The 12,783-nt window shown below is 37.7% G+C and overlaps 1 protein-coding gene across 3 annotated transcripts in view; it reads left to right on the plus strand.

The window, feature by feature from the left end:
• The first annotated feature begins 5,251 nt into the window (after nt 1-5,251).
• lrrtm4l1 (leucine rich repeat transmembrane neuronal 4 like 1) overlaps nt 5,252-12,783 on the plus strand; it is a 33,987-nt gene continuing 26,455 nt past the window's right edge. For all 3 annotated transcript variants that reach the window (XR_008961682.1, XM_057320259.1, XM_057320258.1), the window contains exon 1: nt 5,252-5,718. Coding sequence is in view for 2 of the 3 variants with exons in the window: in XM_057320259.1 (XP_057176242.1) it covers nt 5,715-5,718 (4 nt within the window). In the remaining variant the exon portion in view is untranslated. The remainder of the gene's footprint in view (nt 5,719-12,783) is intronic.

Raw genomic sequence — 12,783 nt, forward strand, 5'->3', positions numbered from 1 at the left:
GGTTCAGCTGCAGGTGATGGTCTTTCATCCAGAGTGAGTTATCATTCAGGAATGCTGAGATGCGCTCAGAAATTGTTGGATCATTAGGCTGAAATGACAGGTGGATTTGTGTGTCATCCTCATAGCAGTGATAGTAAAAGCCATGTTTCCGAATGACAGAACCTAGGGATGTTGTGTATATGGAGAAGAGCAGCGGTCCAAGAACTGAGCCCTGGGGTACCCCTGTACTGAGATGCTGGGACTCAGATACCTCACCTCACCTCCCCTGGATACCCTGAATGACCTATCCGACAGGTAAGACTCGAACCACCGTAGCGCCGCTTCAGAGACACCCATAGTCTTGAGGGTTGACAGGAGGATGTGGTGGTTGACAGTTTCGAAAGCGGCAGATAGATCCAGGAGGATGATTGCAGATGATTTAGAGGCCAAATCTGGCCTCAACATTATACAGTTACTGCTGGACATGAGTCAAAAACACATGAGCGCGCACACAGACCAGAAGTTGTTGGATCAGTTCCAGTGAAGTCATGTCACATTCACCGGTGATAAAACATTACAGTACAAAGTGAATTACATTACTACAATAACGAAACATCTCCAGGTACCTGCTCTCTGTCCGCCATTCTCCCGCTGCCTGCACATCGCACATGAACGCGCTGATGACATATGATGTCTGTGTGAACAGGGTGCACAGTGGGATTCAAAATACGCTGACTGAAAATGTATACATGATGTATCATTGTCCTCGGACCGAGGACAATAATTGGGTCCAACGTTTTTTGACCCTACGCCTTTCACAGAAGATATATAATTATAAAAATACCAATGTTTCGCTTTACTTATTGATTGCTATCAGGATGTTAAGAGACTTCCAACCAGCATGACAAAAAAAACGTTTCTGGACAGGATTGCCTACTCAGCCTTTAATAATGAGGGGAGTGTAAACTTTTGACCTGGGCTAATTTTAGAAATTATTGTTCATATAGTGAACTTTGTTAACATTTCTTTCGTAAAATAACTTGTTCAGGCGGGACTAAATAAACTTAAAAATAAACCTTAATTTTCAAAATTCCTCTTATTTTTCCCCAAATTTTCAGCATTTTCCAGATTCTGCAAGGGGGATGTACACTTTTGACTTCACCTGTAAGTGCAAATAAAATATTTTAAACTTTTAAACAATAGAGGGTATGCACGTGTCGTCACTTTCCCACATGAACTCGCCGGAACGCGCCTGCTTGAGTGGTAGAACACTGGGCAAAATGAATGGTTACAATATCAGGAAACGCAATTCCACGCAACATTTGAGTGTCTAAGAACCCCTGATTCCTTTGTAAGTAAGGATCACCGTCGAGTCCAGCTGCTTGTAGTTTCAGCAAATAATTGCATGTTTTAGTCCCGGTTCTTGTTCCTCCTATTGAATGCAGCCATTTTGCCTTAGTTTTACCACTCAAGGGAGCGTGTCCCTGCGTGTTCACGTGGGAAAGTGACGTCAATGCATACCCTCTATAGAATGGTCTTTTATGTTCTGTTTCTTTTTCAAAACTGCATCATGGCATCATGGCATTTGCTGCTGTATCAATACAGAAGCATCCGTGTTGATACACGTATCGGCAAGGAATGCATCACGATATACAGAATTGCTTTATTGTTTTGAGCTCAGCCCTATTTAAAGCCTTGTTCCATGTGCCCCTTTTATACTTGAGCACCTGCCCCTTTAAAGGTCTCTGCACGGCCCTGAACTCTAAGGTGAGTAAATGATGACAGAATTTTCATTTTTGGGTGAAGTATCCCTTTAAATACGCTCCGACTGTGTCAAGACAGACAATCTGCTTGTCGCTGGAATCACATTGCATTGCCAGGTGAGGACGATGTGTTTCATAGAATATGAACTGGCGCAGAGCCTGCTTAGAGCAGCATTACCTCAGCTGGATAAGAACGCCTTAGGGGCTTTTTGCATGATATAGTGTGTGTTGCAGTATACAGTATATATGTCATTCTGCAGTTTATAACACAATTTCCACGAGTCCACAGACGGTGTTTGTTAAAAAGAGATAGTCACTCATATGGAGCAGACAGAAATGACCAGTTATGAGAGCTTTGGTTTGATCACTTTTAAAATGTCACAGGCTTATTGAATGGATCCTCAAGGGAATAGATGTTTTAATCTCCGAACAAAGAAAATCACAGGCTCAAACTTCTGGCGAAATTGCAGCAATGCTATTTTAATGTGCAAACTTTGAATCCCGTCACCTGTTATGACGAGTTGTAATCATGCAATATTTATGATGCCCGGAGAATTACGGAGAGGAAAGTAATTGGCTTACATCAGCTTATCCGAAGCTATGCTGTTGTTTCAAGACAAATGGTTGTCAATTGCTTTTCGTGTCTGGGCTGAGTTTCCAAACACTGATTATCACATCCGCTCACTTTCTTAATAGGGTTATAGACACCAAATGCTGGCAATTTGCATTACATAAATCAAAAACTAGTCATGACAGGACATTTTTTAACTATGAACCAAATGTGCTTAATGGTCCCTTTATGAGGATGCAAAACTCATGGGTTTGACTATAGGGAACACACATGGAAAAATTGTATTGCTTGAAAGCTTAGTATAATAGCGACTGTGAGCATGAAATGCGATGTTAAATGTATTCAGGATATAGATTGTAGTTATATAATAAACATTTAGCGATTATGTATTAGGTGAATTACATTGACTCATGTGTATTATCTTAAATAGCAGTCTAATTACAAGACTTAAAGGGATACTCCCCCCCCCAAAAAATGAAAATTCTGTCTTCATTTTCTTATCCTCAAGTTGTTCAAAATCTGTATAAATTTCTCTGTTTTGTTGAAAGACATTTGAAAGAATGTTAGTAACTGGCAGTTCTGGGGCACCATTGACTACCATAGCAGAAGAAAATTATTGTATCAATTATTTGTTCTGTTGAACACTAAATAAGATATTTTGAAGAATGTAGCAAAGCAAACAGCTCTGGGGCACCTTTGACTACCATTTTAATATTTCCTATTATGTCAATGGTGCCCCAGAACTGTGAGTAACATTCTTCCAAATATATTTCTTTGTGTTCAACCGAACACACAAATTTATACCGGTTTGGAACGACTAGAGGGTGAGTAATTCAACTTTAACCCTTTAACTTTCATCTTAACGAAATTTTTATCCTGCCTCTCAAACTAAAATACATTTATTTAATGCCTCTCCAACTACAGTACAAAGCTGTCTGGGAATTTGAACATTTCTTTTTAAAGTCGTCTTGAAGTCGGTCTGTTATTCAATTTGTGAAAACATTTTTCTTTCTACCCAGCACTCCACACCATGATATAAATAAGCGGTTCTACTTGCAAATGTGACCTTGTTGAGTCTTTGTCCATTTCTTACATTGCCACCAGCTACTAACTGTTTGTGCCTAACTGTACTTGCACTGTTTAAACTGCTGGAATTCATTTCATTGCTTAAAATGATCTGCATGTCTTCAATGCGGTATGAGATCAAATAGAGCCAAATCGTCTTCTGTCCACTCATATCAAGACTGCCAGTGTGCAGAAGCTCCAAGAATTTGCTTATTATTGTGAAAGTCTTGTCTGAGACAGCCAAGATGGAGCTATTAACTAAGTTGTGAACAAATTATAGGCGCAAAAAATATTTAATTGCTCTACAGAAAGACCCACAGTCTGATAAACAGCACAAAAACCACATCGAAAATGTCAAGTTAACAGAGCATGTGACAAAAATAATTGACTTGCAGAGCATAAAATGAGACGGATTCTTGGGTTAGGGCTGAAGAAACCTTATCAAAATGCATTTCATGAACATGCATTCATGTCGTTTACCCACAAGGTAAAAAGCATCGAAATATTACATTCAGAGCGTTATATTTCTTTTAATCAAATTATTCACAGTCGTGAGTAGAGGGCACAGGTTTTTCTTTGTGGCTTTTCAGTCCTACATTCAATCTTGTAAAGTACACTATGGTAGATAAGTCCAGATCACATGAACATGAACAAACCAGCTTGTCAAACCAGAAGATGAATCAGAATAATTGGTTTCTTTAGTTTGTCAAATGGCAATGGAGTTGTGTGTTAGATGTTTTCTCTGTACATTCAGTGTACAGTCCTATAAGACACAGCAGGATAGTTTGAAAATTGTAATACCAACAACTTAATTCTCCACTATAACCACTTCACAGATACAATTTATGGACCGTCCATTATCCAAAACTCCAGCTTTTGCTCCAATTAAGGTCATTTACAGGGACAATTGCCGTCTTGAGACTTCATGAAGAACCAGGAGTACCAAAAATGAGGAGCTGCTGTGTTGTTTACTGTTGAAGAAAATGAAGTGCAAGAAAATGATTTTTGCATCCTTGCAGTGGACTCTTGATATGTTGCAAGCACTCTGGATCACCTTTACTTTTTCTTGGATTTTATTTTTTTATTATAGTCTGTCAGACATTTTCCAAAAAATGTACGGAATACCTGGACTCATACAATATAAATGCACCTTTTTAAAGGTGCTACAATAGATTCTTCATAGCGATGCCACAAAAAAACAACGAATTTAGTCAAAGGTTCTTGTAAGAACAATTTCTTTGGATTTTAAAGGTTCTTTATGGAACCATTCAGCCAAAAAATAGTTCTTCAATGGCATCGTGAAGCACCTTTTCTTTTTAAATAATTCATGACATTGGGTGGAGTATCCCTTTAAAACACAAAATGTAGAATAAGTAAAATATAAATTTAAATACTATATACCATCATTCGAATGTCTTGTAGGGGTTGTTCACAATCTCTACAATGTATGTACTGCATTCTGTGCTTTAAAAAATAAAAGAGAGAGAGGAAATGGCATTTAGGAAAGATGCATTTCTATCTACAACACTTATTTAAGAAAACAAAACGTTCCTACATTAAGTTATAGCAATAAATAAGCTTTTACTTGAATAATAAAACCATTTCATTTAGATGTTATTATCACATGAGGCATTAATAGTCCCCCACACACACTGAATTGCTGTCACCACTATATAGTGATAGTCAGCATGTCATTTACATTCATCAACAGTGTTGAGTTGACTATGCAGGGCAGTTGGGCAGGGGGTTGTGCTGGCATCCTGCTTAGTGTTTACCGCTGCAGGTTTGCCTTCAGCTTACCTCTATTACTGTGGAAGACCTGGGGGCGGGAGCGCGCAATCTCTATAATATTTCTCAGGGACTGAATGTGCTGCGGCGGGTGACACACATTTCCTCTCGCGCAAAGCTCACAGATGTAGTCTTAGGGCTCTTTCTTTTCTTTGCCTACCCCTGGTAGTATCGGAGGGTCGATACGCATGTGCATGAATTAAAGATTTTTTTCTCCAATTATGCATACGAGTACAACTTTTGCTGGCGTCTTCTGAGACTTGAGAATTTCACCGTATTCTGTGTGAACGACGGATGGCCGTCAGGTTATTAAATGCTGCGGGATGTTTACCGATGCGCCTTGTCGGATTAAGTTGGAGTGCCAGCAAATAACGCGTTTTGAAGTGTTTTCCGCCACGGAGCCAAATCTGAACCGATGATGGTTTTAGTTCGTCTGTAATACTGCTCGGACTACAGGTAAAAGTCTTTGTCCACCCTGGTGCCGTGGAGTGGATCCTGACAGACTGAAGCTGCGCGGTTACCGCAGGGATCAAGTGCGCGCAGCTGATATGGGTAATCGCACGATATAGGCTACTGGAAAGTTTATCGATTGCTAATCACATGAATTCATAAAAAATGTTCCCAATCGATTTTATGCGATTCACTGAAATTGACGATAAACGAAACGCGGTTTAAAAAATGGAGCTTATTTAAATCTGTCTATAACGTTAAAACGAGTTGATTTTTGTCTTTTATTCGTTACGGAGGCTATAGTTCACGAGAGTGAAATCGTCTTAAGCAAATGCATTCGCAAAACCCACTCGCTGATGTTTTGGACTGACTTATGAAACGACTGTTATTTCTTATAACGAAGTGAAATGAAAGCGCAAAACTCAATTGCTGGTGCTCGCCAGCAAGAAATGTCCAGAAATTGTTTGGTTTTGTGATGTTTCAGTGGACTGTCGAGGAAATTTGGCAGATTTGACTTTGCTGTGAATGCAAAGAAACGTCTTGCACTGTCAGATTCGGGCTGTCGGGTCAGAAGGAAGATAGATTTGATTAAACCTATACAAGCTATAAGCATGCATTTCGTTATTAAAACTATTTAATATTTTGTCTGAAAGGCTCTTTTTTCTTGTTCTTTAACTGTAAGCAAGTGTGATTTTTAGATGAAGTCACCCTTCTGAAGATCTAGCATATCAAATCATGACCTAAACAATTCCTCCTGTAGCCCAAGGACTAGTGTGCTTGCAACATAATGTTCATGGGTTCGAAACCCCAGAGAATCCATATACTGACAAAAATGTATAGCTTGAATGCATATTTTTGACAAAAGCATCGTCATGTAACGTCAACTTTTGTATGTTACCGCATGAAGCTCAGTTGTTTACATGGCACACATTTTTCTACAGTCCATGATTTACAGAAATACTCTTATAAAAGTGCATGCTTAGTTGCACAATATACTTAACATTTTAAACATGTCTGTTGTAATTCATCATGATTTCCTTCATTGAAACTCAAATGCGGATCTGTTTCATGTCTATTCCTATTCTATGTTGAACCTTGCTAGTCTGATTTTATATTTATTTCTGTTGAATGAAGATCACATCGGCAATGACAGGGCGGAATGATGGATTGCACTAAGAAATTGCCAGTTGTCATGAATTTTGTTTACATCAAATTCATTTTGAGGCTATTTGATCAGTAGTCTGGGCTTCAAGAGCCTGCCAGGGATATCTGATATTACAACTGCTTTATCATAAAAGTCAGCTTTTGATACATTTTATCTTGGGTTCATATGAAGACATGTTAATCCAAGACTAAAATCCAGGTAATGACCAAAGATCTACTGTAAAAAACCCTGAGAGATACAAAAAAAAGATAAAGTGTACCACATCCATTACTTTCAATACTTGAACTTGTGGTTTGAGCAGATATTCTCGAGACTGGAAATTTCACTTGATCACATCAACACAGGTTTATTAATCAGTGTGATAACTAAACTAAATGTAGTCTAATTAAAAAAGGTGTTAAAATGGCCATAAGCACAATAAACACTTTGGCTAAAGTATGTGCAAAGTGCCTTTTGTTAACTCGAATGAAGGAAGCTAACTGAGCTAGGGCTGAAACGATTCCTCGAGTTACTCGAGTAATTCGAATACAAAAAATCATCGAGGCAAATTTTGTTGCCTCGAAGCTTTGTTTAATCCATTTAACTACAGTACACACGGACCGTTATTACTGACGCACAGCCCGCTAAACTCTGTTCATGTTACAGGGCTTTCAAGTCTCATGCATTCACCGTGAGAAACACTCATTTTAGTTTGTTCACACGCTCACACGTATTTCTCATGCTGACAAATAAGTGATAGCTTATTGAAATGGTGAACTGCTATTTTACTGTTTTAGTCTATTTTGCGAGTTAAACTTGTTTTCCGGCTGCATTGAGTCCATAAAACTAGATGCGGACTAGTGGACGCCAGATCCTGTTATTTACACATGTCATCTGGCTGTTTTGTGTGTCTGAGTGAATGAACTGCACAGTTTAACTTGCTACACGCGTGATGCTCATAAATTTGTCTCCGTCTGCGCTCTATTAGGACATGAACACATGAACTTCATCTCCAGTTGCTCTGAGAGTGAAGAAACAGACATACTAAAAAATAAGCGTCTTCCGACAACCTGCCAAAATAAAAGTCATAGGCTACATATTACTATTTAATAGTAAAAACAAGAAACTAAAACTAATTTATATAAACTAAATGCATCATGCATAAGCTGAAGTTATTTGATTACTTTTGAAATTATTCTTTCTATTTTTATTCATGTTTCTTATTTATATATTTGTATTATATTGCATTTTGAATGTAATATGGTAATGGAATGTACTAAATGGTACATTTTGATAAATATGTACACAATGATAAATTTTCACAGGTATTAATGTATGCAATTTCAGCAATAAAAATTGTTTCTAAAAAGGAAACAAATTAGTTGTTTTACTCATTTTAAGAGACCTGTCTTATTTTCTCTTGCATATTTAGTATTGCTTTTTAATAAAGAAAAATTATTTATTATCCGAATACCCAATTAATCGATGGAAAAACAGTAGAATACTCGATTAGTAAAAGAATCGATAGCTGCAGCCCTAAACTGAACTGTGTGTGTGTGTGTGTGTGTGTGTGTGTGTGTGCGTGCGTGTGTGTGTGTGTGTGTGTGCGTGTGTGTGTGCGTGCGTTAGTGTAGTCCAGTGTAAATTCATGTGTTCTGTATGATATTAATTCACACATATTTGCTTTCGCTATCAACAAGCAACCAAGACTATCATACAGTAGCTCTGTATGAATAATGTTCAAATACCAAATAATTAAGTCTTTTGATGTTATCATTTTTTAGTAATACAAAAACAAACATTTAATGCATCCTGTTACTACTAACTGTTAGTCAGATATTGTTCTTCTTTCATCATTTAATCCAAACTTGTATGACTTTCTTCTGCAGAACACAAAAGTAGATATTTTAAAGAATGTTGGTAACCAAACAACATTGGCCCCCATTGACTTCCACCGTATGGATACAAAACCACTGAGACATTTTCGAAATATCTTCTTTTGTGTTTCACAGAGGAAAGAGTCATTATACAGGTGATGTCATTAAATTGGGTGAACTATTTCTTTAATAGTCAACCTTCTATTAAAAACAATCTGTGTAAACAGTGCAGGTGTAATAAAAGATCACTGACAACTAGTGTACTCGCAGATTGTATGATTTTATGTTTAATTCTAATTCATTTCAGTTAAAACCGGATCTGAATGTTGTGACCCAGTATGACTGACTTTTCTGTAAAAAATACAAAAAGTGTCATTAAGCAAAACGTTAGTGTCTGTCAGCCACAGTTGGCATTCACTTTCTGTCTTTTGAGAGCGACTTAAGATTGAGTAAACGATAGCAGAAATTGTCAAATGTTTTCAAGTGCAATTCACATGTATATTTGGATTCCGCACCTGCAGTTTTTTTAGCTAAAAGACTTTCCTGCATCTACTTCATTCATTACTGTGGACAAAGCTGATTTTACAATCACAACTGCTATAAATAAAGCTTTTAGTATAAATCACCCTTTCTGTTCTGCTCTCCACATCCTTTGTAAGACACAGTTACGACACTCGTAAGTCTCAGAATGAATGTGCGAAATAATGCTCACAGGAGGTCCGTTGTTTCACAGCTTCGGTTTAACCGAGTAAACTGTCCTCCACCTGCGGCCTTGTGCGGTTACTGTCAATGTTTAAAAACGGGATGGGGTCCATTCTGCTGAGTGATCAATGCACATTTAAGCACCCTTAAATTACATTACCCTAAACTTTTTAAGATCTTGGACCACCGTTAAGAGCTGCCGACATTGTTATTAAAGAGCTAGTGTGTCCTTCATCCAAACGAGAGTCCGCTTGCAGATGTCCCAGATGTAATCAGAAACAAGTTAACAATGCATGAGTTGTTTTATAATATAAAGATGTCTGTGAGTTACAATAGCTCATACTTAAAATTTTAAGTATAATAGCATGGAAATAAATTGTACATTCTTTTGAGTGATGACACAAATTATTCATTGAGTCTAACTCGTGTGTCAATTCACTAGAATAGATAGTTTGAACTGATTTATTAAAATAAATCATGCTTACATGTATGCATTTGGTGTATACTTTCATCCAAATCAACTTATAGGGCGTTTAAAGGGATAGTTCACCCAAAAATAAAAATTATTTTATCATTTACTCACCCTCTTGTCATTTCAAACCTGTATGACTTTTCTTTCTTCTACGGAACACATAAGAAGATATTTTGAAGAATGTTGCTAACCGATCAATGGTGCTACCCATTCACTTCTCAGTGGTTTTGTGTCCATACAATAGAAATGAATAGAATGAAAAGAATATTTCTTCGAAATACAGAAGTGAGTACACCCCTCACATTTTAGTAAATATTTTATTATATCTTTTCATGTGACAACACTGAAGAAATGACACTTTGCTACAATGTAAAGTAGTGAGTGTACAGCTTGTATAACAGTGTAAATTTGCTGTCCCCTCAAAATAACTCAACACACCGCCATTAATGTCTAAACCGCTGGCAACAAAAGTGAGTACACCCCTAAGTGAAAATGTCCTGTAGACATGTAGAAAATGTTCTGTAGAAAGAAAGTCATACAGGTTTGAAATGACACGTGTGTTCCTTAGTGATCAAACCCATGACCTTTGTGTTGCTAGCGCAATGCTCCGCCAACTGAGCTACAGGAACACAACTTAGCATGGTAAACACGTTTGATAGACATCTTTATCCAAAGTGACATACAAGTGATCTTGACACTGCTAGTGCTATATTAGCTGATCTGTAGGAACTACTAAAGATTACAGATATTAATACAATATCACAGTTCTGTCCGCTTGTTACAGTAAGTCTGAAAAATTTTACTACACTCATGACGTGCTGTCAAACTACTGAAACCCACAATCCTAACCTCCACAACGAAATCCCAGATGGTCAGACAGCGATTCATTTTTAATCAACTATTAAAATATCGATGTCGGAGATTCAGTGACAGAAGACTTTTTATAAAGTTTATAAAGGTTTAGCTTAAATGTGTAATAGGAATAAACAGTGCTCATGTCTGTTTAAATGGTAACCACACTTGGAATGAGTGGAGGTCTTGGACCTGGAAATGGTACTCCTTACGCCACAAAACAAGTGGATTACTGTGAATGGAGAAAAGCCCAACGCTCAGTAAGGGTTCCGTATTGATTGTTGTGAACTGTTGTGATTGTTGTGAAACAATCTTGGCTTATGAAACAACATTTATGGTACAGTTGGTTTTAGGTATAACTTTTGGTTGTGGATATGTTTTTTTACCTTAGCAAGCAATATTAAAGATATCACCTATTCAAGTAGAAAAAACTTGATCTTGCGAGACTGAAATAGCTGCCCGGAGGCTTTGCAAATATGGACTTTGAGTAGGATGACTTGCCTCAAAGTGACTTTGAAACTACCTTGAATCAGCTACCAACTTATTGTATACCACAGCAATTACGTATTTTTGTAGGCCAACCCAGGAGTTAGCACCACACTGGTTCCCTGGTAAGTAATTACTCCGTGAAAGAATCTCCATTCTCCTTTTTATAGATTTGTGCCTATGTAACTTTATGTGTGAGATTTATATGCGTGATGACTTCTACCTTCCCCGCCAGAGGATGCAGTCTCTTTTAGCAACTTGTTGGCAACTTCTGTTTTTAAGGCGTAATAAAGCTTTAAAAATTCATGAGCGGATCATGTTTTATGTCATAGATTAAAACATGAAAATATTTAGAGGTTTTGTTAACCACAGATCTTATTTCAGGCGATTTACCAGAAACCCGTTTTAAAAAAGCATAGACTTTGGGGCGATGGAACCGGCTGTGCTAAAATGCTAACTCGCTTCCAGGGTTTGCATACAAAAATGCGTCAAAAAAGAATATTGCAAAAGTTTAAGCTGTTAAAACATATCACTCTAATTTCCATGGGTCGCTAAACAGGGAGGATCATGAATCTGAACTATTGACGTAGTCTTTACGAGACTTCGAAATCTTTCCTATATTTACATAGTTGTGACTAACTCGACAACCAAATCATCGCATATATTATAAATCATACATTTGATATACTGTATCGACCAGCCCTAATTTACTCTTGACAATTTTCCACCTTCAGTAGTTTAGACTAGAGAGATGGGACATTTTGAGTGCAGTCATTAAACATTTATCCAAACTGTCAAGCTGACTGCATTCAAATTTGTGTTGACCTGACAGCTGATTTGTGCGCACGGTGGGATGCCGGTTATAGATTTTTCCTTAGCCGTAACCTCTAAGTGAAATTGATATACAGTAAAGGGGTGTATTCGTGGGTTAAAACCATTTGATTTCATCTTGAGCATTGCTCTTACACATGTTCACATTTTTTCTCAGGTTATGCCATTATCTTGGTACTTTGGGTAATAGCTTAAGCTTCAGCACACTGTAACAGAGTAGCATTTAAATGAAATATCAACTTGTCACCGTGCCAACCAACACAGCAGCTGACTCTGCTGTAAGTGCCAACGTCCTAGAACCTGTTTGAAAGGGGCCCGCCATAGTCATACAGTTTTTTTAAATGAGTGGCTTTTAAATGAACTAACCTTGGATGAGCTATGGCACTTTGGCCATTAATGTATTTTAGTCAGCAAAGTAAGAAAGTAGTGTCCGGATCAATTTTTATTTGCGGTATTAGTCACATCTACCGCTCTGCAATAGATCTTTGATATATTCTACTTTGAATGAAGTTTGCAGTCAGATGCTGTGGCGATACCTTGGTAAAGTGCACTCGTATTTGTTTTCTTGGTTTATGAGTCATAAGATGACATGCGGTGCAGGGATTTGGCCTAGGACGAGCGATCTAACATGTGTCAAAATATTTCGACATCATTGCTGCTGATTGGCAGTGCCTCTGTAGATACGGATTACGCATTAGAGAGTTATTGCTATCAGCAGTCTTCAACCGGCAGTTTGTTGGTTTGAATGCCAAGTGTTGCACCTGGAATATGGAATTCTGTGATACCAAAATGCTGCGAAATCA

This window comes from Triplophysa rosa, linkage group LG22 (genome assembly GCF_024868665.1).
Source record: "Triplophysa rosa linkage group LG22, Trosa_1v2, whole genome shotgun sequence".
Taxonomy (NCBI): Eukaryota; Metazoa; Chordata; class Actinopteri; order Cypriniformes; family Nemacheilidae; genus Triplophysa; species Triplophysa rosa.